Source organism: Antechinus flavipes, chromosome 3, assembly GCF_016432865.1.
Source record: "Antechinus flavipes isolate AdamAnt ecotype Samford, QLD, Australia chromosome 3, AdamAnt_v2, whole genome shotgun sequence".
NCBI classification, from domain to species: domain Eukaryota; kingdom Metazoa; phylum Chordata; class Mammalia; order Dasyuromorphia; family Dasyuridae; genus Antechinus; species Antechinus flavipes.
Genome location: NC_067400.1, coordinates 359866154 through 359894046, shown reverse-complemented (window position 1 = coordinate 359894046; position 27893 = coordinate 359866154). Strand labels below are relative to the sequence as shown.

Sequence of the window (27893 nt, the reverse complement as noted above, 5' to 3'; positions counted from 1 at the left end):
TTCTCCAAGAAGCCTGATTACTGCAATTCTTAGTCACTTTAGTACCACTAGAATCCTCTTGCATCCTTCTGTAATGATTATTTTGTTCCTTCCCTTTGAATAGTGGCAAAAGATATACTTCCAGCCATTTTCAATGCCCTCTAATTAGATTGAAAGAAAGTTCCAAGAAAGAAAAACAACAAAAACATAAATTATTTAATTTCTCTGTCTCTCTCAATAAGGAGTACAATATTCTGCACTGCTCTTACAAGCACTTTGATATTTGAATTTACAAAGAAGAGAGGAAAACCTCTGTTGATTTTTTAAGAATGAGTGATCTTTTCCTCTTCTGGGTCCTCATGGTCTTTTATTTGTACCTTCCCAAATGGCTTAACACTTACTTATTTTTCTAATTGCCTCTGGTACCTGGTTGTATGACTTCACGCAAGTCACTTAGTTGCAGAAGTAGAGGGTGCTTTCTCATCTGGGAGTTTCCCTATACAATTGAAATCCTAAGCACTGCTCCAATTCCCTGTGACACTTATCAATAATTACAAAATGACTGGGACCCTATCTTATAAATCTTTGTATCTCCAAGCACCCAGAATGTAGACAAATCTTCAGAGGTGGGAAGGATCTCAGGGCAGCACAGTACCTGGCACAGAGGAAGCACCTAATGTTTATTGACTGATGTTGTTCCAACCTCTACCTGAACATGAAATTCTTCTAAATCATAATTGAGAAGAGGTCACACAATCTTGGCCTATTACTTTCCCAGGCAGTCAATCCCCCTTTTATGAAACTTGATTATTAGGATGATTTTCCTGCCTTTTGGGACAACCCGAATAAATCTAACTTCTTTTTTAGATACTAGAACTTTATAGGCTTGAAGATATCTATCATGGACCATGCTGCATCTTCTCTTCTATAGGATAAATATCCCCAATTCCTTTAGATGATCTTTTATACAAAATGAATTTGAGGCCTTTTACCATTCTAATGATCCTCTTGATATTCCCTAGTTTATCAAAATCTTTTCTAAAATGTAGCATTCAGACTGAAAATCACCCTCCAGATGTGATCTGATCAGGGTGGAATAGAGCAGGATTATAACCTCCTGAGTCATGGACATGATATCTCTCAAAATAGCCTAAGATTTAATTTGCTTTTTTGGCTGTTGTATCAAATTATTGCCTTTTCAGTTTTCAATCAACCCAAAGGCCCAGATATTTTGCATGTGAACTGCTGGTGAACAAGGCCTGCTCAACTAGAACTGATGAAGAATATAATTTTACTTTGTGATTTCAAACCAGGATGATCTGAGTTCAAATTTGATTTTATCTTGTACTACCTCTGTAATGTATTTCACATATGTTCCTTCTGCTTCCCTCTAACAATATCATCACCCTGATGTAGGCACTTATCACCTTTTACTCAACCTATTGAAATGCCCTGCTGGTTGGTCCCTTTGCCTCAAATCTCTTCCCCACTCCACTCTATTATCTACTCAAATCAAAGTAATCTTGCTATAATGCCCCACTGACTTGATAACTTGATAACCATCAGTGATTTCTCATTACCTTCTGGATCAAATGTTAAATCTTTTTTGATTTTTAAAGCCCTAAATAATCTGGCCCCTTCCTATTTTTCTAGTGTTCTTATAGAAGTGATTTCCTTCTGCTGTTCTCCAGTCTTACAAAAGCAATGTAGATTACAGAACACTTCAGGGTCAAATGGCTTGAGTTTTATCTCTATCATTTTGCTACCCATGTGACTGCAGGTAAGTTGTTTATTATTTCTGAGTTATTTATAATATCTTAGAATCAGTTCCTCATCTTCAAAAAGATAATGAATAATCATCCTTGTACTGCATATATGCCTTACTGGATTCTTTTTTTAAAGTGCTTCTTAAATGTTAAAAACTACATAAATATGACTAATGAGTTATTTTCAAAACCATGTTTTTCCTAAGTATGAGCTATGACCATTAAGGACTGGGATGTATTTTTAAAACATCTATACATGATAGTGACATTTACTTCAAGCTGGATTTTCTTTCTTTGACTTCCTTCAGGGAAAATTTATGAGCTACACCAGAAAATAACCCTTATTTCTTACTTAAATCACCACCAACCACCTTGACAACATACTTAATTCACTAAGCTTGGCTCCAAAAGACTTTTGGTCAGTTCCAAAAGTCCATCATCAAGGATGAATGAGCTACCATGAAGGATGTATTTATTTTTTAAATTTCCTAACTTAACAGTTTGGCTACAAGGTACAGTAGGTAGAACATTGGGCCTTTTTATGGCAGGAAGACCCAATTTCCATCTCAGTTATTTAAAATACTTACTAGATGTGGGATCCTAGGCAAGCACAGTGCCTGGCATATAGCAAGCACTTAATAGATTTTTGTTTCCTTCCATGTAAAATGGACATTTCCACATACATTGTAGAAGAGGAGAGAATTGTACTTGAAACCATAATTATCTATCACGTGAAGGTTACATAACTGGTTAAAAGTTTGAGATGTCTAAGGGACATTTAGATCAAAATGTTCAATAGCCAGTTGAAAATATAAGACCAGACTTAGGCCTCAGAGGAGAGATTAGGGATCTATTGATTTTCTAAGTATATAGTAAATTTAACATAACTTTCAAAGCTATCCTGCATAAGTACGATACACAAAAAACATGTGTAAATTTTTTTTTGATGGTACTAAAGTGCTGGAAACAAAATGGGTAATTGTTGATATGGAGGAACAGCTAAACAAATCATGGAACTTAACTATAATGGAATTATGATTGTGCTATAATTACAAATATAAAGGTTCAGAGAAACACAGAAGACTTGCATAAACTAATGGAGAGTGAAAGTAAGCGGAAGAAAGTAAAGCAACATACATAATGAGAACAATGTAACGGACAAGAAACAGAGTAAAGAAACTGAACACTAACTGGAATGACCATGGGTAGACTCTTTTCAGGAGAGATGTAGAGGAATATAGGTAATGTAACAGACACATTCTCAGATGCCATCAATTCATTGATTAGTTTTGTTTCAAACTAATTTTTTAATACCATACTATTATGAGAAACTTTACAGAAGGAAGGAGTATATCCAGATAGGACTGTGACATCATATCAAAGAGCATCAATAAGATTTTACTTCTATTTGTGGAAAGTCTGCTTCAGTGACCACCTATACCATGAAGCCCTCTGATTAGTGGGACCTCTCCCTTCTCAAAAATGTTTTTGAGAACTGGAAGAAACAGTGCTCAGCCTATGAATAAAGCCTATGAATAAAGTGTTTTGAAGGCGAGAACATTCATTTATATTTGATTTCTTTAAAAAATATCAATCATATCACTTTATAGTGACTTATGATATATGTCATTAACCTGCTAGACTTCTTCCTTCTTGAAGACAAGAAATGTGCTTCATTTTTCTTTATACAGCTTAAATGCCCAACTCTATGCCTTGCATGTAGCATATGGTCAAGAAACGTCGGCTAATCAATTTTATTTACTTCTCATTCCCTGCTCAGAGAAGCCTGCTAAGGGTAATATTTATTAAAGTACTAAGCCAGAGTCATATTCTTTTGGTTAATGCTTTGATAGACGCTTACCTCTCTCAGGGTTGGTTTGCCTATAAAAAAGTCCGTGTTTTTGCTGCTTTTTGGTGGGTTAAATTTGACGTTCAGGAATGCACATCCATTAGCGATAGCCTCAAGTGGAGCTGGACCCTCATATGGGAACCCCAGTCCGACAAACAACTGCAAAACAATAATAAAACACACAATTCAGGATGGTTTTCCTTCACTTAAAATGAATCATCACTGCTTAAATTTCTCATCATTTAAACTGCTATAGTTCTGTAAGAAATACATAGAAATCTTAAGTAAGAGATAGGGGAAAGGCATTTGTTCCCAATGAACTCTCTGCAAAAATACAGCTGCAAAGCTTTCTAGAAATGTAATTAAGTAAGATGCCCTATATTCTTCTTCCATGATGATAAAAGAGAGAAGGAATGAGCTTAGCAGGAGGGAGGAGGAGGTCCTAATGTCCAACAATAATCTTTCTGTAATGGGCCAGAGAACATGACTAAGAAAACTCTTGGTAAATTAAGCAGGAGGTTCTTCATTGAATGGATGGAACAACAGAGCCTTTCAGTAAAGCTGGGGGTTGGGGGATGCCACAGAAGGTCACTTGGTAGCTTGATTACATTTCGAATGACAGTATTCTAACACATGATGGCAGACTGGAAGACATGGGTTTTTAGAATGGTTACATCACTGGACACCATCAGAACTCTTATTTTTCGTTTTCTTTTTTTTAAGGAGGTTTGGTAGGAAAGGGAAGGCATTATTCTTTGTAAAATCAGTAAACTTGCCAGGTTTCACAGCTCAAGCAAAATTTGGGGCTTTTCCTAATAAAGGCAGTAGGTGGCAGCAGAATGCCAGCCTGCAGACCTCAGTAGGGCTAAGACAGAGGGACAATGGGGGTCACACAATGCTTCAAATTGACATTGTTTTTCCTAGTCCAAAATGAAATAGGATTTAATCGGCAAAAGGCAATTCTACCAGCTAACACATCTTAGGAATTTAGGTTCCCAGATGATGAGGGCATATCCTCTAGAGAATTTGGTAGTATGCTAGGTGCCAAGTATGTTCAAATAATAAATATTAAGTATGGTATCGGCAAACCCATTGTATTGTCCTCATGGACAAATCAACTTAAGACAGATCACATTTCAATGGGGATCATTTCCTTGTGTAATAACTAGAGAGAATGGCAAGAACCTAACCTTTCACTTCCCTGACTCTTAGAGGCTAAGGGCATTAAATCAGAATTGGTTTTATGAATCTATTGCTTCGACTTCCCCTAGTCTCCTCTGCCTCTACAGCTGGTTTAATGGGGAAGTAATTTAGAATGGATTAAAAAGATCTAAGCAATAACTGTCCTGTTCCCTCTCCTCTTCCTACTTTCTCATCCTACTTACTACAGTAGTGAAGACTCTGTAATCCTTTCAATCTTCAGTCAAATTCCAGAGACAGACATGAAAGTGATTTTTACTCCTGAGACAATTGGGGTTAAGTGACTTGCCAAAGGTCACACAGCTAGGGAGCATTAAGTGTCTGGGGTCAGATTTGAACTCAGGTCCTCCTGACTTCAAGCCTGGTGTTCCATCTACTGCGCCACGTAGCTGCCTCAACATGAAAGTGATTTGACCTCTTCTATTTCTCTTTCTCTCCATCTAGACTAATACTTTTAACAATAGATTTCTCTGTATGTGAGTTTTCCAGAATCCAAGTCCCATGCTCTGGGGAGGATAATCTGCTATCTGTGGAATTCTCACCTTAGCATCCAATCCAGCTAATTATGTCACTTCTATCTTTATCTCTCTCATCTAGCCTCTCTTCTTCACATCCTCTGTATTCACAGGAGTTTGAGCCTTCATCCCTACTTGCCTAGGTTATCAATAGTTTCTAACTGGCATATGTCCTGTCTATCTGGTCTCAAAATCATCTTCTGAGATACTCTGTCAGCAATCTTCCTAACACTGTAAAAATCATGTCATTCTTTACTCTAAATTCTTTAGTGGCTCTACAGTGCCTACCAAACATAATATAAACTGCTGATTCTGACAATAATATCCAGCACCATTGCCTTTTCCACTTGATCGGATCTCAACCTTTCTCATTTGATCTAAACTCTTCACACATCCTTTAATAAATTTGGACAAGGGAGCTAATGTTATGATACAAGGAAGTCCCAAGGGACCAAAATGGAACAGGGGAGAATGTCCTAGATATATCTTCTCAGTAAAGAAGGAAGAAGGTAGGGATGAAAGGAGGGTAGGAGAGAGGAAAGAGGAAAGGGAAGTAAAGGAGGAGGGAAGAAAAAGAGGGAAGATGAGGAAGGAAGGGAGGGAGGGGAATGAAAGAAAGGAGGAAGGAAAAACTAGATTTAGAATCAGAGGGCCTGAGTTTAAATCTACTTTTGCCACCTACTATACAACCTTGAAAAGTTACCTTTTTTGAGTTTTCAGAGAAGTTTCCTTGAAAGATGATGGGGTTTCCAATTGCTGCCTTCTGAAATTCCTTCTGCATGAGAAATCTGTATCATCACTACTCTACCGCCATTCTTTGTCCTGACCTCTGTGGGTTTCTTTGCTTACAACATTATTGTCCTTCCAAGCTCTCCCCTCTATTCTTTCAAGGTCTAACTCTGGGGCTATATTCTTCCCAAGTGTACCTTGACTATCTCTGGTGAATATGATTTCAGCTGCCTCAAATTTCTAATAGAACATATCATTCTTCTTTGTGAAACTGCCATCTCCACTTCTGAAGAAAGGCTATTGTAGTAAGTTTGCATTACTAGCTCTAGCACAGTGCTTTACACATCATAAGTGTTTATATATGGCTTTAGGATCTAACAATGGATTTTCCCTCTAAAGGTTCGCCATATCTTAGCAATTTATACTGTTTTCTGTTAAGAGAAAGTATATTTCTGAGAAAATATATACAGGTATATTTCTGTGTACTTGCAGAAAAAAAGAATTCAAGTAAATACCAGGTATTGGTATGGAGTAAGGAGAATGAGTTTCTCCTTGACCAATTTAAGGCCCTGGAGACAGCTTACTCTTGATAATTTTGAACATTTGTTACTTGTTTCTATATCCCAGGGAGAACTTCCATTTCTCTGACAGACTTTGATAATAAAAAGTCAAGTCACAGGAATGGTAGCATTAGAAAGTTAGAAAGGCCCTTACATAACAAATATAATGACCTATTTCCAGTTCTCTTCCTGAATCTTTTTATCAGATTTAATTGCTTTCTCTTTCTTGAAGATTTTTTATTCCTTTTATTCCCTTTTTATTTTTGAAAATTAATTTTATTCACTCTGTGTTCTTTTCTGTTTTTTCTCCTGTTGTTCCTACTTGTTTTCTATTGGCCCCTTCTATCTTTACATATGAATTAATTTACATATGAATTTCTTAGTATTTTATTTCCCTTGAAGATCTGAATGAATTATCCCTTTTCTACAACTTGCAGGTCTGTACATCCAATCCTTTCCCTGCCTTCTGGTGTCTCATCAGTACCTCAAAGTTAATATGTCTAAAATTTTACTCAACTTCTATCTAAAATCTTATCTCCCTAACATCATATGTGTGTGTGTGTGTGTGTGTGTGTGTGTGTGTGTATGTGTGTGTGTGTGTGTATGCATATATGTATATGTTTGTCATTAATACACATTTACTCAGGCTCAAAACTCAGTTGTTCTTGACTCTTTCTCTATAGATAACCAACATCTATAAAAAAAAAAAATCCCTTATTGCTTAGATCCATTTTCTCTTCTTTGATCATACCACTAAGAAATATCTGTAAGCCACATTTAGGGGTGTGCTAGAGGCAGCTTATATGGGTTCTTAAGAGCCAGTTGCGAAAATATCATTGTCACTGCAGAAATCAGCAAGTGCTACAAATCAAATCTTGATTTATTGTTTTGAATGTCTAGACTTAAGTGTTAGAAAAAATGTTAAACGTGAATTCAAATTAAAAGTTTGCCATTAGTTCATCTTTGATTTTTTTTTTTTTGAGATATGGTTACCAAACATTTATGAGCCTATCTACCACAAGGTCATACTGAACTTCAATGACTGTCATAACCCTTTAACTGGTTTTCTTGCTTCTTTTCTTTTCCCTTCCCAACCCATTTGTCAGTTACAAAAATTATATTAATGACAGTATGTCACTCCCCTGTTCAAAAACTTTTTAGTGGCTCTCTGAATCCAAAGTCTGTACCCTGGCATCCAAGGACCTGTGCAATGTCTCCTCATTATCCATCCAGCCTTTTAAACAAACTGTTTCCTAATATCATCCTCTACTTTTCTGGTTCTGGTTCTCCAATCTCACCTAATATATTCTTCTTCACTGATTCTCCAGTAGAAAATATAATCTACCTCCTCTATGTTTTTATGTAGACCATTCCCCATGACTAAAAAGCATCACTCTGCCCCAACATATCCATGTCAAAATTCTTTTCTTCCTTTAATGCTTAGCTCAGAAGACACTAACTCCTCATTTTTGAATAGTCAGCATCTAATTCAATGTTTCTTCACAAAGAATGTACTTTTTAAAATGCTTATTGTTATTAGTGTTTAGATCTGTGATGTTCTTGGGAATAAAGACTGATAGAGGATTCAGATTATGTCCCCAAAGGTTTGAGTCAGAGAATAGGGTTCTTACTGCTTCATAACCTCTGAAAATAAGGATATGTTGAAACTTTCATTGCAAACTGCATTACACTGAATTGTAAATAAGAACTCTGGAGAAAAACAGATAAGATAAACGTTGCTTGACTATTAAATAGAATTTTTAAAAAAAATTAATTTCCACAAGCAACCAATTTGAACCTATTAATTAAAAGAATTTGGGACTGTTGATTAATGGACATGAATATGACTGAGGTTTAATTATATCTGGATATATCTGTATTGGTACCATCTTCTTTGCTGAGTGTCAGTTATGAAGTTCCCACAAAAAACATATTTTCGCTGACTCACAGAAACCATGGCAATTTAAAGCAAAGCTTAAACAACAGCACACAACTTCTCTTCAATTTTTTTATGGTGCTAATTAAGGTTACAGGAAATGAACTACTTGGAAACATCAAAACAAGAATTTTAAAAGTCGTTTCTCCCAAAAGATATCTTTTTTCCCCCCTGCTTCCTGAATATGCCCCTATTTGTAACATTAATAATGGAGTAATCAGATCCATTGATGTCAAACAACATAGGGGAGTAACACTGAACCATAAAATATTAAGAGTGGGAAGGGGACTTAAAGATTTTCATCTACCCCTGCTCCTATTTTACAGAAGAAAAAAGAAAGGCTCAGAAAAGTTACAGTTAGTTACACAGCTTATCAATGAAATAATACAAATTAGAACCCCAGGTCTCCAAATTTCTAGTCCAGTATCTTTCTTACTATGTCATTGTAAGTTGTTAACACAGAAAAATCAGAAAAGCTGAAAAGGACTTTTTCTTTAGAAAGTCCCTCTAATCCAAGCCTAAATTTTACAGTTTTGTGGAGCAAAACCCAGAGAAGATTTGCCAAGGTTCATACTGCTAGTTAATTTCAGAATATTGAGTGGCATGTGGGTTGTGCAACTTGTGAACCCAAAAAAACCACTTATAAGCTATCATATGAAGTTGACTTTTGTCACATGCTATAATTTGACTATGCACAATTCAAGTCCCTTAACTGCCTGCCTACTTGCCTATTTCCTCAGTACCTTAGCATGTAGCCAAGTTACAAAAAATTGCAAGTATGCACGAAAGTGCAGGGGCTGCTGAGCTCCACTATTCAGCTAAAAACGGAGCATATTTTATTTATGCTATCTCTACCCTTCAGAGGTCTGAAACCTAATGAGAATATTCCAGATGAAGAAACAGCTCTATGGCTGCTCACCCCAACTCCGTCAATATGCATTTCTAAACAGAGGCCTTATATGCTATAAAATTAAACCAATCCTAAGTAGTAGAAAACAGATGAAGTACCATCCGTTGTGTTCATAGCACATTGCTGGGATCTGGTTGCATAAGAACAAACATTTTAGAAAAACTACTCAGGTTTGGACTCTTCTTAAGTGGGAAGGAAAATGGAATTGACAAGAGCTTAGTTTTTTTTTTTTTTTTTTTTAAATATATATGGCATAGACAATGGTTAGACTCTTAAAGGAAGTCATGATGATTTTAAAGAACCTGTGGACTTAGTTATGAGATCATTTACACTGGGAGAGGAAAAAGGAAGAGGTTGACCTGGATCAGCCTAATTAGCAGAAAACCCCCACAATAATTGACATTTGCTTTGGTATACAATGTACAAGTTGTCTGAAAAACATTATTTTCCAAATTCTGACCTGCTCAGTTCAGTGTTATAAGTAATTTCATCTTAGCCCATTACTACTAAGCAAAAAAGGGAGGAAGCTGAGAAAAAAAGACATTCTTAGTATAGGAAATAACATGAGTGTGGAGGCAGCAAATATATTGGGCGCTTTCACCCACTTGCCAAAGCTGCATGGTGAGCAGGTAAGAACTTCATTCAATGAATACATTCTGACTCATTAATTGTTCATTTCTAACTGGAAAAGGGAAGTTCCATCTAAATTCTTTAAACTCCTTGGTCTGTTTCTTCCTAGATTGGGCCTATTGTTCCTCAAATAACCATTTTAAGGTTTCATTATAATGAATGACACTACCAATGAGGTAGGCCCTTAGCATAAGGCATTTTAGAAAGAATATCAATTTTTCAGGTCATAAAAGGTTGAAGTGGTAAGGGATCATACATACATTTGCCCTACTGTCAAAGAATGAACAATCACTACACAGAGGACAGTCTTAGTCTTCTTTATATACAATATTGGTGCTTTATATGAAATGCTAAATTTAGCTTTTGCTAAAGGGAAGTGGGAAGAATCTAGAGCAAGGAGAATATTTTTCTCAAGTGTTTCTCACAATATGTGTTTGTGATTTCTTACATGCCCTATAATACGGATTGCTTCATACTTCAAAGTTTCAGAGAGAAGATGGGTAATTAAAAGACAGCCTGACATGGGATGTGGGGAATATGTGAACTGAGGGCTCTTAACTTCAAGTTCAAAGTCTATTTCTCAGTCTTGATGCTACACAAAAGTCACATGTTCCTGGTGAATCTTTACTTCCTCTGTTTTAATATGCTAACTACAGTTCCATAATGAGGAAAACACTCTACAAGCTGCAAAGCACCATATAAATGTGAGCTGTTACTCACTTTTACCTACAAGAGGAATCTATAAAAACATTATAGGGCCTGCTTTTAATGTGGTGCCAGAAACTAACCATGATAAGTGTGCATATAAAACTAATATACTGTCTGAGTGATCTGAGTCACAGAATGCTACATTCAGGACACTTCAGGGATCATCCAGACTAGGCACTAGAATCATTTTACAAAGGTTGCATAGTGAGACAAGTGAGACTTTCTCTGACTCTTGATGCTTCTCTCCAGGGGTACCCAACACTGAAAGGAGAGGTGGCAATAACTCTTAAGTCCTGCTGGATAGCTGGGCTATTTCATCTCCAAAATCACCACACTTCTCCTTTGCTACCTTACCCTCAATGTTGGTGGCCCTCTTAGGAGGTTTCCACTGAGGCAAACCCACCACATCAATATCACTGAAGAGCAAAAAGGCCCCAGATACTCTAGGAAGACAAAAGGCATCATTTTGCATCATCAATGCTTGACGCCTGTTAAAGTCACTGCCAAACCACAGATTCTTTACTAGAGATCAGTCCACTGGGGATAGGCCAATCTTGTTGTACTCAGCTGTCTAGATTCTCTTTGAAAATCCAACCCCAGACTTCAATCATCTCCATGATAAAAATAAAGTGGCAAGCCTTGCCTGGTGGATTCATTAATTTGAGAATTAGAGACAAGAAGGACAGCAAACTGGACAAATTAAAACCATGGAAAACAAAATCCAGATACTCCAATAAAAAAACTCATTGTTTTCCTACATTTCTCTCCAAGTGTTAATTGTTAATGGATCATATCCTATTGAATGAGACAACTTTTCAAGAAGCACAAGTAAAAAGTGAGGTGTTTGCCTTTTGAGGTTATAGGGTTCCAAGAAGATTCAGGAGACCCCCTAACCAACTGAAACCCTCACAGCCTGAAAAAACTGATGTTCTTCTTAAAGTGTCTTATACTAAGGGCCTAACTTAGAAGCATCAATGACTACTATGCTAATCATTCATTAAAAGGAGATCTGCTAACTATAGACAACTGAATAGTAAAGGGCCTAATCTAAGAAAACAGATGGCTGAGAGGAACTAGATAAAATTGTCATTGAGATTTAATGCTTACCTATTCCAAATTTCTGGTTAGAAAGAGATAGTTACTAAACCACAATGCACTCATCTGATGAAATCTTATCTTGAGCAAGTTGGTGAAGAACCTGCTCTTGGCTGATATGTCTGCTTGCCTTCATGCTCATGCTTCTTCTTACATCCAGTATTCTCCTGCCTTCCCCTCTACATCTCTACTGTTTGAATTAGGACTAATCTTCTAAAATTCAGCTCAAATAAAGGCTTCCATGATCCTTTACTGTAAAATGATCTTTCCTTCCACAAGCCTAATATTTACCTATCACTCTCTGGTTACCTCCACCATATTCAATTCTTCATTAGAACAACTGTATAGCTCTCGTACACACACTAAGAACTGCAATGTATTACATTATATTTTTTTTTTGTGAGTATGACATAGTACCCCTGCTAGATCAATCATGCAATGAAGAAATACAAAGTGCCTCTTTTGTACCAGGGACTGTGCTAGGTGTTAGGGACAGAAATTCAATAAATGAAACAATCCTTACTCACAAACAATTGCCATTTTAGTGGAAAAGATAAGTACATAGATAAGTAGATACACAATAAATAGAGACCTACATAGAATAAAGTTTCATAATGTGAGGGACCAAGTCTTAATTATGTTTGTTTTTCCCTCAGGACAAATCAAGAGTGCCTTGCACAAAGCAGATACTAATTAAATGGCTTTTGGATTCATGCCACTGTGACCTTTCTCTTGGATCTAGTTTGGTGATGAACAGGTGCTAAAGGCACTAAGAGGAAGATTTCTTAACTGTGTGTGTGTGTGTGTGTGTGTGTGTGTGTGTGTGTGTGTACACATATAATTAAGCCTATGTATTTTAATTTATTCTTTTAAAGACATTATTTTGAGAAGGGATCCACCAGACTGCAAAAAAGGTCCATGACAAAAAACAAAACAAACAAAAAAAATGTAAAAAACTGCTGAACTAGAGGCAGAGATTATGGCTCCTAGGCTTACAGACAGCTCAAGGGACCCTGATGAGCTATAACTGATTATCAAACTGCATCTTTCTGTCCTGCTCTAGTCACAGGGGGAGCTGTCTTCATTTGGAAAATAAACAATTAAGTGACATGCAGAAAGAAAAGGGAAGTGTCCAGGAAGACATTTTTCCCTGACAGCAGTTGGACAGCATGGTCTGTAAGTCCTCTGCAACTTAAAATGTGAGGAAGTACAGACTAGCTTTTTTGATTTCATAAACAAGACATATCTGTAAAGCTCAGTGCCTGGTGCATAATAAGCATTTAATGCCCTTTTCCTTCCATTTTTCTCATAGGCAGGTTTATTTCTGCCTTCTAGTACAGTTCCTTTGTATGCAGGATTCCAGTGTAAGATGTTGCTCCCCTAGTTAATTTCTAAGGCGATTTGGTAAGCACTCCAAAGTGAAACTGAGACTGGGGAGTAGAAAGGGGAGAGGAAGGAAATAAGGCTGGATCCATAACAAACAAAGAAGACGTGTCTGAATTGGAAAGCATGAGAAGAGAGATTTTTCCAAGGCCATCCTGTGAATCCTGGTTTCCTAGTTTGCATTATACCATTGGACTTTAGTTTTAGGAATTTTCCCTCTGTAAATTTCTGAGAAGCAATTAAATCGTCAAAATCCATTTCTCCATCAAGACTGTCCTTCAGAATCACCAGACACCCCGGCTCTTTTGGTTCATATTTAATATATCACTAAAGACCTTTTGTCCTCACTTGCCTCCTGCTGCCTGATAGTGCTAATGACACTCCCGTTGGCTAATGGCGTTCAGGGGACAGAATTCTGCTGTATAGAGGGTTTCTTGCACTCGGTTCAGAAATGCAGAAAGATAGTTCATCATGAACAATAATGAATCAGAAGCTGATTAAACATCAATCATTTCTATATGGCTCTAGCCCTCTAGAGAAGTAGCAGATTTGCTTCCTTGTGAAATAATGAGGAGCTGAAGAGAGTGGGGAATTCCATTCATTCCAGTGGCACTGGCTTCCTGCATCTCTAGTACCCCACCTCTAATGTGGATCAGAATAAATTGCTTTTAAATTGCCTGGAGACACAGAGGAAGGAGTTATGGGCAGAATGGGTTGTAGATGCAAAGCTTCACTGGTCTTTAGTGTCATTATTTCAAAACTCAAGATTCATTCATTTTAGCTATTGCTGACATCATGTGCACAAAAATCACCTCCGCTAAACACTGGATGATTTCCTTCACAGTGACTAAGTGATTCAGCCATAATTCCATTCAGTTATTTGGATGTGCTCTAATAAGATCAAAAAGCAATATATAACTGGAGCAATCCTATAAACCAAAGGCATTTGGTTTCCTAGAATGACTACTACCTATTTCTCATGATCCCACTCTGTTGATCACACCTGTGTGTCAAGGGTGAATACTGCTACCTCTCATGGTACCTCTGTTGTCCTCTCCTAGCTTTTGATGGCCTCTATTTTTGTCCATTCCTTACTAAGTGATAGCAAATAGATGCTACAATTGTGGAGATATGTATAAAAGAATTGCACACGTTCAATTGGAGTACTTATTATCTAGGGGGAGGTAGGGAAGGAGGGAAAAATTTAGAACACAAGATTTTGCAAGGGTGACTGTTGAAAATTATCTATGCATATTTTTTGAAAATAAAGAGCTTTAATAAAAAAATTAAAAATGACAAAAAACATTTAAAAATGTTTTAAATTTAAAAAATTCTTTTTTGTTAAAAAGAAAAGAAAATAGATGCTAGAGATAGTGGATAAGTGTTCTGTCTAAATGTGCAAGGTTGAATAAAGACATTCATAAAGTTAATAGAGGTGTGAACGACAGTAATGACATACTACTGAACAACTACACTGCCAAATGTTATTTTAAAGGGGGATGAGCTTTTTCTAACATGCCAGGGAAAAAATAGTAAAGCAAAGCAAATGGCAAAAATAGCACTGTCACAAATGGGTAGGGACCTTTTGTTTATTCAACAGATTTTTGCTCAGAGCAGATTGTACCCTTCTTAGCCCTTAGGTACCTGCTGGAAGGAAGTGACCAAAATTAAATTATGGGATTTCTCTGGGATTTGCAGACTGTTTGAAAAATTATTTCCCAGGGCAACAAAGTGTTAATGAGAACTACTTTGAGAATATAATGAGTCCTTGTCTAAGGACCTAAAGATCCTTGACCTTTATCTCAATTATGACATGTTAAAGGGGGGAATTATCTCCCTTTTGTGTGGGAAAAGGTGAAAAACTTACAGATTCTAAAGTAGATCAAGCCTTATAGGCCTCAGTTTTGGCTTCTCCGGATCACATGATTTTAGATAAGGCCTGGACTACATGGCTGAAGAAGCTGTATATCACCTTGTCTACTACATTTCACTGACCAACTAGCGGAACAGTAGACTTATGTGACCAATCACAACATACAGAGGGTGGGATTTTGGAGGTTCTTTCATGAAGGAAAACCTGAAACATGGATGGAAAGACAATAACATCATTGCACAGGGCACTGTACGAGGAGTTGGGTTCAAGAGTTCACTCCAGCACTTAAAAGATTTAGAGGAATCACTTCTTCCTGAGCCTCAGCTTCATATGTATATTTAAAAGAGGAGAAATTCAGGAGAAATTCACTCTTTCTCCTCAAATTGATCATCCCTTCCCCTAGATACACGGGTCCTCAAACTTTTTAAATAGGACAGTTCACTGTCCCTCAGACTGTTGGAGGGCCAGACTATAGTAAAAAGAAAAACTTTGTTTTTTGGGACTTTAAATAAAGAAATTTCATAGCCCTGGGTGAGGGAGATGATTGTCCTCAGCTGCTGCATCTGGCCCGTGGGCATAGTTTGAGGACCCCTGCCCTAGAATATGGACATGTACATCAATACTTTGTTAAGAAGGTAAATGACAATGCCCAATCGGCTCTGGACCCACAGAATCAAAGGAAAATAGATCTAAAACTGAAAGGCACCTCAGAAACCAATAAGTATAATCTCACTTGTTTTACAGATGAAGAAACTGAGTCCAAAGAACTCTGACTCTGTGGTCTGTGCTTTCCCCTCTTGGATCCCCACCTTGTTTTAAAAATCTATGAAGTTTTTTCTTATTTGCTTACTATGAAGTATTTATTCTCTTTGCAGCTAAATGTGAAAAGACTATATATAAAAATATACTTATGAAATGCTTTATTTTCATGCCTTATAACATGCATAAAACAAGGTGCAAAAGGAAACTTTAACTTTTTCTGAAATCCCCTTGTACCCCAAAGTTATGAATGACTATCGGTTTAGCAAAAACTAATCGAGCAACCAACTTGTTAGTAGATGCCAAACTAATAGCTTCCTAGCGTGTTTATCTGTAAACGGGGAGATGGAAAGAATGTACAATTTTGGCTCTCATTTTTACTTGTAATTAGAATCTCACAAATTTACATAAAAAATTACTATCTGATGTTACTTCCCTGCTTAAGAAGTTCTAATGGTTATCTGTTGCCTAATGAATAAAATTCAAACACTTCTGCCTGTCATTCAAGACCCTTTATGATCTGGCTTCATCCTACACATCTTATTACTTCCCAACACAAAGTATGCACTTTAGTTGGGTGGTATGCTTCTTCACTGGTCACTTTTCTCTATCTGCCATCTTCCCGCTCAAAAAGGCCATTTCCATTTCAAATTTTGGGATCTGTGGTTTCAGAAGGACCTTAAAAAGCTCTTCACAGAAGTGAGGTAACTTACTGTCTTCCCCCTTCCCCAACAAGTTATTATCAGATATAATCAAATTCCCAGACTATCCTGTTTGAATAGAGTGATTGTGAGAATGGAACTCTTTTGTCTATCCCTCAAACCTCTGTGCATCTTTAAACAACCTATGATAAACTTATACAGGTCAGGGACCTGGTCTGCCAAGTGCATTCCATCAGGCTCTTTGACTCTTCCTCTTGAGTTGGGCTTTTATGCCTGGGAAACCCCCCAATGCTTTATTTCCCCTATATAAGACCTGGTTATGATGAAAAACTTTGCTAAGTTCTCAGAACTAAGCCCATTATGAGGTTACTCTTTCTCGCTTTCCCTTCTCATGGTGCCTTCCTCTAATGGCATCTTTCTCCTCACTTTAACTGGGTTAGTCTAAATATATATATCCTTGCAACTGTGTCATATTTACCATTCCTGGTATCTATTGTATCCCTTCATTTTGTCTGTAACCTATTCTAAATAAATCTACTTTTTGTCAAAGAGAATGGCCATTGTGAATTTGTCACATGTTTATTTCAAACTAGGAATTGCTAACTTGATCTCATCAGAAAGGCAGCCAAGGTGGTTAAAGGTACTGAATTAATTATAGATGAAGATATGTTGAAGGAAATGGGATTATTGAGCCTGGAGAAAAGAAGAGTGAATGAAGGGGACAGAATGGCTGTATGCAAGGATCTGAAAAGTTGCCATGAAGGAGAAATTGGATCTGGTCTCAGAGAGCAGAAGAAGCAGGAGAAATGGATGAAAGGTATCAAGAGAAAAATATAGGTTTGACATCAGAAAGAACTTCCTAAAAAATGAGAACTGTTCCCCCTCCTTGGAGGTTTTTAAGAAGCAACTGAATAACCCATTATCAGGTATATTAATTATAAGGGGAGTTCCTTTAGTGTTTAGGTTTAACTAAATAATAGCTGGTGATGTGATCATATGATGAGGTTCAGGAGAGCAAAGATGAGGTGCAAAGATTGTGAAGAATCACAATGAGCCATTCTCCCAGCCAAAAGGCACTGTATAGGACAAACTGAAGACCTCTCTTGGGAATATGGCCTTGAGACTTTGCAATAACAAGTTGAGTTACAGCTAAAAAGCTGCAGGTGTTCAATTGTCTTGTATGAACATTTCCCCTCCTATTTCCTACCACTTCTTAATTAGCATTTAAGTACTTCTTTTAAAGGCTATGATGGCTTTGAGAATTCAGGTAACAGAATTTTTTCAACCAAGAATATCTGCTTCTAGTTCTCTAGGGAAATTTGAATTAAGAGTTTGTTACTAATATTCTTTTGTTTCTGGGATAGATTTCCATATTTAAAGTACAAGCCTGAACTTCCTCCGGACAACAGGAAAAAATTCTGGGAAGATATAAAAGGGGGAAGGAGGGAATGGAGCATCTGGTCTATTTAATCTTGTGTTTTGCAGTTTGTGCTTTGCACTCCTCTACTTATGCCTTGTCTGTCAGGAGTTGCCCTTTCCCCTTTGTTGTGCAGATGAAGAATCTGAGTCCAAAGAATAACAGATTTGAGCACAATTTCTCTGCCTCCATGATCTGTGCTTTTCCCCCTTTGGATCATAATGTCTTTTTTTTTTTTTTTTTTAACCTCAAGAGTCTCTGATTTTAATTTGGGTTCACTGTCTCGCACCTTTATTAATGAGTAAAAATTTTGAACAGAATCCAAATATGATTTTGTGCCATAGTGTGGGAAGGAATGATTTTTATAGACAGAAGGAAGGGGGAGAAATTAGGAGAGTTGAAGAGATTGGTGATGCTTTGATTACAAGGACAATTAGGGAGATAAAGTTTTTGATTACTAGGACAATTGAGGAGATAAAGTCAGAGAGGAGTGGGGGAAAATGCTAGTAGGATTTCCTACTCCAGGAAGAGTAGGAAAGAATGCTTGAAGGGTAAGATGGAGTTGGAGTGATAAGGACAAAGTCAGGGAAGAGCTGGAAAAATACTTGAAGGACAAGGTTAAGGGAGATTTGGAGAAACCAAGTCAAGGAAATTTAGAGAAACACTCTCAGACTAAATTGAGGAATTTTGGTCTTAGGGAAAAAAGCAAGCTGACTTGAGTTCTCATCAGCTGAGGTCCCTTACAATTCTCACACTAAGTGATTTTGTAATTTATGCATTGTTCTCTATACTTAAAATGCCCTTTCCTGTTCTTTCATAACGTACTATATGCCCTTTATGACCTAGTTCCAGGCTGCCGCAGGAAGACTTTCCTGTTCTAGTCCACACTGATCTTTTCCTTCTTCTGAACTCTTGAAATGTTTGTAATATCCAATAAACACTTGTTAAATTATCATGAACTGAGAGGCAGGAGAAACAGCCTTGAATGGCAAGGGGATAGATAGCTCAGTGACCTCTTTCTTACAACTAAACGCTTCATCATCATGATGGATGTAATTTCCATCTATAATCCTCTTGAGCTCTCTCATAAAAAGTTACCTCCTAAAAATAACATTCTAGAGGCTTTCCACAAAACACAGGAAAAAAAAAGGCTGCCCCCAATTGTAATAATAATTAGAAACAAATTCACAAATATGGCCATTGAGTGAACTCTATTTTTTTTTTTTTAGTTTTAAAAATGTATTTATTTATTTAAAACTTAAATGCAAAATAAGAAAAAACAAAAAAAGAAAAGACAGGAAGAAAAAAAAAACATTATTATGAGCCATTAGATGGAACCAAAAGCTGGTTTACCTTGGTTTCTCTGAGAAGAAACTGTAAATCTCGTCCACTAAGGATTCCATGATTCTTCACATAGCTTGGCATGTGGTTAGTGCTAGATCCATAAACAGTTGCATGTATTTCCATATATGTGTGAATGATGTCCAAGTACTCCTTCTTATTCTAGAGAACACAAACACAAGTTTTAAGTTACTTTAGTTTTGTACTCTATTAATGTGGATCATAATTTCTATAAAGGAAAAACAACAACCTAAAAAAACTCAAGTTTGAAGAGCCAGAGACTGTGGAACTCACTACTCTTAATTTCATGGTAATTTAGAAATAATAATGACAACAATAATAAAATTTAAGATACATGTAGTATTTTAAGGTTTGAAAAGACCTTAATAAATACAAGTCCTAAAGTTTGTTTTTGTTTTTCTTTTAAAAATTCTGGCTTGAGTTTTGAGTGACAAAAGAATCATATAGCAGATATACAGTTTTGCACAGAAAAAAAAAAAGTTATACAGCAGTAGCAGTAGAAACTTGTTATTGAATACCAAATGAATAGCTCACGGCAAATTGTTTTGAAGTAACATCCCAGTTTTGTGATTACCAAGAACTCAACACACCAGTTTTGGCTCATCCTCATTGTGGAGGAGGAAGTTTGGGGAAGAGAAAGGAAAGCCCTGAAAGCTGTCTGTCTGGAATAGACATTTTGAGATACTGAGGAGTTCCTGTGGAAAGCAAGTACCCAGTCCCAGCCAATCTGTCCTTTGATAAATAGCTTGATTCCTCTTGTCAAAAAGAGAGTCCACTTATTTCTGAGCTTAAGGAGACATAATGGTTCTATACAACACTTATTTATTAAGCAAGGTAATGTAGAGATGATTATAGGACTAAAATAAGGAAAGGAGAAAAATTAAGCAAGTACATTTCTTTTAATACTTAAATGTATCACTCTGGTATGTAAAGTTACTGCAGTAATTGGCATATGTAGATATTATGTGTAAATGTATGTGTATATAATATACATACATATATATGCTATATACAAACAATACCAAAGTACCAAAGTACAATACAAGTACCAAACCTAAAAATACGTGAAATATATGTATGTCTTTACATATGTGTGTGTGCACACACACATATCATATATTTATAGGCAGCATATTTTGAAAATGGTTTTATAAGTCCAAATTTTCTGTGGGTGTGACTTTATACAGTTTTCTTTCTTGAGCACTTCATTTTGCCTAGTATTTGCCAAATCTATTGCTTGAGCTTGATTTCTCTCGATTTCTTCATTTTATAAAGCTCATTGTTCCATAAAACACAGAGAGTGAATTTTCTTTCTGAGCCTGATTCCCAAGCTCTCAAGTCAAATACAATAGTAGTAGTGATATGGTATAGCTTCTAGGGAAATACAGAGGTGGTTTTAGGGTCCCCTCATCATGTAGGGGCTTCTGTTCTGGCAATCTATCTGATTCCAAAGTCCTCTGGCTTTGTCCCTCCTCCCCCAACTTAGGAATGCTATTTTCCTGACAATCTGCCTGATTATGCAGACCATTCTTCAATTCACTGCTGACTGACAATCTTGTCAGGGAGAACCAAATTCAGAAGATCTCTCCTCTATCCTACCTATGAACCATAGAATTAGCATATCAATGATAGAAGCTGGATAAATGTTTGTCCTTGCTTCAGTTTCTCTGCTGAACTGTCTTAGAATTGATTGCACCTGTAATAGCACAATTGCAATAAACTTTGCCCCTTGACTAAGGAGATGAGTTCAAGTCTGTAAATTCTTTTGAGATACCTTGTGACACCAGTCTATGACCCTAACTTTTGGGGTCCCCTTCCCAACCTCAACAGTAGGTTTTATGAAAAGAAACTACAAGGGCTGTAGGGCTTTCAAAATCAGTATTGTGAAAACCTCTATTAAATTATGAGCTCCTTGAAGGCAAAAACAACCTTTTGCCTCTTTTTGCATTCATAGAGCTTAGCACATAAGAGGTATTTATTAATGTTTACTGACCAACTGTTATGGCATAAACCCCTTCCAAAAGAAGAAGAAAAATGTGATACTTTCTCCTGAGATGGAGGTTAAGATTTAAGTTGGAGAAGACTTAGAGACTGCTTAGAGAAGAATGACCTGTTGACTTTCAAGGCAGAGTGATAGATAGATGACTTCTCAAGGTCCTTTTCATTCCATATCATCCCAAGTCCTTCTGATGGGGGTGAACCCTGAAACTGTCCCCCTTGACTTTTGGGGGTGGACTCTGAAACTCTCCTCTGACAGAGACCCACCCTTCAGGGCAGTTCAGTGGTTTCAATCGGTTGGAAATCTTGGCTGCACCCTCTATTGAGTTGAAGATTAGCCCAGAACCACTCCCAGTAGCTTGAACTTAAGTGGTCTCATTCAGTTGGAGATCTGGGCCTTATATTCCTACTGAGTGGCTTGAAACTCCAAGATAAGTACTCTCTTTTCAACCGGAAATCTAGGCCAGGGGGCATTGAATAGCCTCAGAATTCTTATAAAAAGACAATTTTGAATTTCAAATCTCTGCAGAAGTCCGAAGTAGGATTGTGTTTTGCCAAGGAACCACTCTTCTTGGCCCAGTGACCTACCAGGACTCTTGCCTGCTGTGAAGATACCCTCTTCTCAATTGTTATTTCTCTGATAGGACCTTGCCACTGAGGAATCTGTCTTCCTAGCAGAGCTGGCTTCTCAGTGTTAATAAAAATCCCTTTTGCCATTCAGACTTTTCAGGTTCATGAATCCTTTCACATTGGACCTGCGCCAACCAGAAGGGATTCCCCACCCCAACTGTCACATCTCTAGAGACCACTAGAACTGCGTCACTTCTAGAACAGACATTGGTTCCATATGGTATGCTATACTTCTGAAAGTGAGAAAAAAATCCCCGGGCACTGGGGTGTCCAAAGGCAAAATATGCAGAGTGTGGATCTGTCCATAGATTACATTTGTTCCAGCTCTTCACCCTAACCACCCACAAGCCCAAAATAACCAAAAGCAGTTTAGAAGACCATTAATATCCACGTGATTGGACAGCAGAGTCACTTTCACACTCTTGAATGTTCTTCCCACAATCCCACCTACTTCATCATGTTTTATAGAGTCATAATTTGGTAACACTCTATTAAGGAAATTGACACCTGAAGCTTCTCTCCATGATCTCATGGTAGAATCAATACTTATAATCACATCCCTTTGCTTCTTAGGGGGTGAACAAGACCCCAATAAAAACAACAAAAAGGTCCTTGGTATCTGGGTGGGCCAAAGGAAAGGGCATAAACAGGAGAAGACTTTTGTTAAATTTAAGTGGTCCTTGTTGCCCAGGTTGAATTCTCACAGCTACTCCCAGAGGTAAGCAGGAAGGAGCATTGACAGGATTAAATTGCCTGTGTAAGTGAGTGCCTTTAGTGTCCTTAAGCAGGCTTTTTTTGCATTGGACCCTTATTGAATTTCTTGCATTGACAAAATCATCTTGACCTCACAGTTACTGTATCTAAACATACATACATACATATATATATATAATCTATAATTTGATATCAATTTCCCTCATTTCACATTATTTTTCTCTTATAGAAGAACTCCACTTCTTTTTTAGGAATTTAGCCTGCTTTCTCAATTTCATAATGGGGAGTTCTTTAGGAACTTTACTGGCTTACTGGACATTACAATAGCTAGGACCTTTATCTATCTTATGGCTTCTTTATCTTTATTATATGGCTTTATTTATCTTTATCTTTAATTCATTAAGAACTTTGCCAACCTTTTGGCTTCTTTATGGCTTCTTCCCACTTCTTAATAGTAAGTTTCTTCCAAGAGAACTTATCTTTCTCTTTGTTAATCTTTAAACTCCCTTTTGGAACTTGCTGTAGTATAATAATATATTTTTCTCTTGATTTGGAGATGGTTTAAGCCTACAAACTCTTCTAAGATTTTGTGACACTGGCCTGAAACCTTAATATATTTTTGAGATTCAACCCTTACACAGCAACATTTGGTGGTCCTATACAGGGAGAGTCCTGGAACCCCATATTTTGGGAGTTGAGAGCTTCTGTACTCCCATATGCAGTCACTTCCAGTCCAATGTCCTATTATATTAATCTAGCTTTGGACAGCTGAGCTACATCATGGACAGAACCCTAGAGTTGGGTAGAAAAACTTTGACTTCAAGTCCTGCTTCAGACATTTGCTAGTTGTGTTATCTCAGACCAAGTCACTTAACTCCTTTCAGCTTCAGTTTTTTTGTTTGCAAAATGTATATCATAACAGCACCAGGGTGGTTCTAAGGATTAGATTTTGCATGCCTAAACATTCTATATAAATAAATGCTAGCTATTATCATTATGTTTAAGTGGGGAAATCATACATAATATTAGCCTCTGATAGAAAAAAAAATTGGTCGTTTACTATGTCTCAAAGGTAATAAAGGGTAGAAAAAAAGAAAGGCAATTTCGCATCCTCAGTCATGTTCTGCAAACAGTGACCACAAAGATGTAAAGGAAAACAATGCTAGAAGACATTAGAACTTGGATCAATGCAAGTGACCAATTTCGACTCCAGAGGATGATTATGAAACCTCTCTTTCTCTTTGCAGCAGAGGATACAAGTGAGGAATAAAGCATATGCTCTCAGATGCAGAGAACATGTTGATTTATTTTGCTTAAATCTACTTCTTTGTTACGAGAGGATTCTATTGACGGGAAGGTATTAGGAAAAGACAGTCATTTTAAAAAGACATCAATATTTTAAAAATAGAACTACGGTTTTAGTTTAAGAGAACCACAGAGAAATTTTGGCTATATATAATTCTATTAATTTATATAAATTTATGGCAAATTCTTATTGAATAGAAGTGACATTTAAAACCTTGTTTTATTCATATACAAATCCTTCCTAGGCCACAGAAATCCTGAATAACAAAGCTTCCACTAACAGCTCAGAGGACTAATAGTTTAAAAAATCTTCCAGTGGTATTTCAATAGTCAGTATAATTTAAAGAGGCAGTTCTTCCTCAAGAGCAGGCTGTGTGCAATTAATCTTTATATTAATATGGTGCTGCTGATTTGATTTCCCAGATAATACCATTTTCCCCCTCTTCAACCTGACTCCCATTAATAGAGCCAAAGCTTAGGGTTTTATACTGGATGATAACTTAACATTTTTCACCTTTGGTAGTAGGGAGGGATTGTGGGCTGGGTAGCTACAGCCAGACAGGGAATTGGAGGCTTTGGTAGTAACACTCTCCTTAATTGAACCAAGCCCATATCCCTGAAAGCCACCTTCAAGGGCCATGCCTTCTGCTAACAGCTTCTTAAAAGTGTGTGAAGCTGAGAATTAGTACTGTAAAGTTGAACAGCATTGGGCTGGGAATCAGGAGATGGGGATTCTACATGTGGCTACCACTAACTCATATGAATGGCACTCATCTCTTGACTCTTTCTGAATCCCATGCCTGGCACACAGTAGCATGTGCTTGATTATTACCCCTCTGAGCCTCAGTTTCCATATAGGTAAACGTGAAGGGATTATGCTGGGACCTCTAGACCCTCTTTCTAGAACTACCAAGCTATTATTTCAGCTACCCCAGTCTCAGTCTTTCCAACTTGTTCTCAGACTGAAGCCAAGGGATTAGAGAAAAATACGTATTAACAAAACAGCGGAAACATAAAATCCATGACAAGAGAGGGCAGAAGCAGGATTTTCTTGGATGCCAAGAATTCCCCCCCCAACACACTTTTTTTTTGTCTCAAGCTCAATTTAAATTCTTATTAAAGGCAAGTCATCAAACCTATTAAAATTTAAATCTATAAAGGCAGGAAAGGCACATTTCCAGATTTAAACAAATAAGGCTAAGGAAAAGGTGAAAATTTAGTATAGGAGCACTCAGCCTTTCCAGCTTCATTCTTTCTTTAGTTGTTTATGATTATAGCTTGAGGCAACTACATTTGCAACAGTAGTAGTAAGATATTTAGTGCAGGAATTGAGAGCTTTAGGAAAACAAGTAATATGAAATATCACTGGTGTGAGGGGTGAGTGGGAGAATGAAAAATGAATAGCTCTTTTTTCATTTCTTCATTCGCTCAAGCTTTTTATATTAAGAATTTCATTTATGAACACTACTTTTATATGCATTTAGTAACCTTTTAAAAACATTCACAGTTTGTTAAACTGTTTCTATTATATACATCTCTCTCTCTCGATTTGCAGTCAAAGGATCTGGGCTTGAGTCTTAGTTCTGCTAATCTAATGATTGATGTAATAGAATTATCACAAAGATCAGGGGACATAATTTTATTACATCAGAATAATTATTATTATTTCCATTATTTGGAATGATTATTTCCCTGGGCCTCAGTTTCTATTTCTGTAAAATTGGGAATTGTATTCAATAATCTCCTGAGATTTTTTTCCAATTTTAAATCCTTTGAGAGTATGATCTTTGTTCATATAAACACACGCACATTTTCATGTGCATATGAAGTACTTGTCTCTGGGATCTATTCAGGGATCACAATGATCCACATCTGTGAGTATGCATTTGGTACCCCCAAAGTCATAAGAAATCTCTGTGGGTATAAATTTCAGAGCACTTAATACTTTATCATTTTACCTGATGGTATTCAAATTTCCCTTAATAGAGATATATCCTGGGTTAGCAGCCTTCACATATTTGAAAGACTGTGAAATGGAAAATTCTGAATGACTCAGGAGTATATCATTCTGAAGTTGGAAAGGACAGATGCCTATAGTTCGGCCATTGTCTATACAAAGAAACTACGACTTGGAGAGGTAATGTTGCCTGACAAAGTGACAGAGCTGATTAGCAGAAGGGCCATAACCAGAACTCAATCCTACTCAAATGCTCCAATACACTATCATTTCTTAAGCTATTCTGTTGGACTTTGGTGGCCCTTATGACGAGAAAAGGTATTTCATGAGAAATCTTTGATATAGGGGTTTTTTCTTCCAATGTTTTAATGCAATAATGTATCATGTACAAAATGAGGAAGGAAGAGAAGGGAATAAGCATTTATGAAGTGTTTACTATGTGCTACACACTGTGCTAAGCATTTTTTACATAGACTATTTCATCTGATTCTCATGATACTTCTACAAGGTAGGTACTATTATTATAATACTTATTTTATTGATGAGGCAAACAGATTAAGTGATTTGCTCCGGGTCACACAGCTAGTAAGTATCTAGGATCAGATATGAATTCAGGTCTTCCTGATTACAGGCCCAGCACTATATCCATTGCTTTTATCATCTGCCTTTCAAAAACACATTAAAGATGTTTTTAATATTAAAACAACAACAACAAAACAGGCTAGTAAGTACTTCAGGGCTTTAGGGTGGAGAAAGATGTGAGATGAGTGCCCCAGTCCTTTGAATAGTATTTACAAATGTGAAAACTGAGGCAAATAGGGTTAAGTGGCTTGCCTAGGGTCACAGAGACTATAGGGTGTCTGAAGTCAAAATTTAAACTCAGGTTTCTGACTCCAGGCTCAAAATTTTATCTACTGTGCTACTTAGGGGTCCAAACATGGTATATATACTTAGCTAAATTGATATGTAATAACATATAAATAACATGTATGTACTTAAAGTATCTACTGAAAAATTCATATCTCTTCTCTAAACCCTTCAGTTCTTTCAAATTGAGAAGATGGGACCACATTGTTATGCCACAGTTCTCTTTAACTGTCCTGACTCAGTTTCCCTGTCTCAGTTTCCTTAACTGTTCTGTCTCAATCTCTTATAAATTAGCAAAATAAAAGAGTAGATCCCCTGACTCTTTTATGGATTTACAATATCCCTTAAAATATTCCAAGATAACCCACAATATCTTTACTTCTTTGTCTCCGGATTTTTTAGGGTTTTATGGCTTCCCCCCCCTGATAAAAACTTTCTCTCCCTTTCTCTTTGTCTCCAAAAAGGTACTTAAAGGTTAGAGGTTCTTCCATTCATTGTGGAGAATGGCAGCCGGCGGGTGGATGCTGGACGCTGGATTCTTTGAGATGACAGTTTCCTCCAGACCTGGGACCAACATGAATTCCTTGGTCCCAGTTTATCTTTATCTCTGTCTGTCTGATAATTTGAGACGAGAGTCCTGTCCAGTCAATCTTACTCTCCCATTAATAAAATATTAAAAACTCTCTAATCTCTCTCCAGCCTCAGTTTCTCCGGAATTACAACATGACTTAAAGCCTCTTTCATCTCTAATATTCTATGATCTTAACTACCTGGTCTGTGCCACCATTAGTTAACCTAGCAGCAATTTCATAATACCTAGCAAAGGAGTATTACAATATTGTCCCGGATTCTTACCTATTAAATAATATTTGAAAGCAAAATATTCTGGAGGGGGAACTTTTCAAGAAAATGTAGCTCCTACAGAATCATGATTTGCAAGGTTTGCAGAGGAATAATTTCTAGGATTGTGATGGTTTAAGAGGTAGAAACCAAACTGAGTTGGAACACAGCTTGGAAGGCCTGAACTTGATCCTTTCATTCAAAAAGGAAAAAGAAAAAATTCTCTGTCCTGCCCTTCCCTAGAGTTAG

At 36.9% G+C, this 27893-nt stretch overlaps 1 protein-coding gene across 3 annotated transcripts in view; it reads right to left on the bottom strand.

Moving 5' to 3' along the window:
• Window positions 1-27893, bottom strand: part of MGAT5 (alpha-1,6-mannosylglycoprotein 6-beta-N-acetylglucosaminyltransferase) — a 376800-nt gene that overhangs the window by 31762 nt on the left and 317145 nt on the right. For all 3 annotated transcript variants that reach the window (XM_051985774.1, XM_051985775.1, XM_051985776.1), the window contains exons 13-14: window positions 19325-19474; window positions 3607-3753 (exon numbers count right to left, since the gene is read on the bottom strand). In XM_051985774.1, coding sequence (XP_051841734.1) covers window positions 3607-3753; window positions 19325-19474 — 297 coding nt within the window. The remainder of the gene's footprint in view (window positions 1-3606; window positions 3754-19324; window positions 19475-27893) is intronic.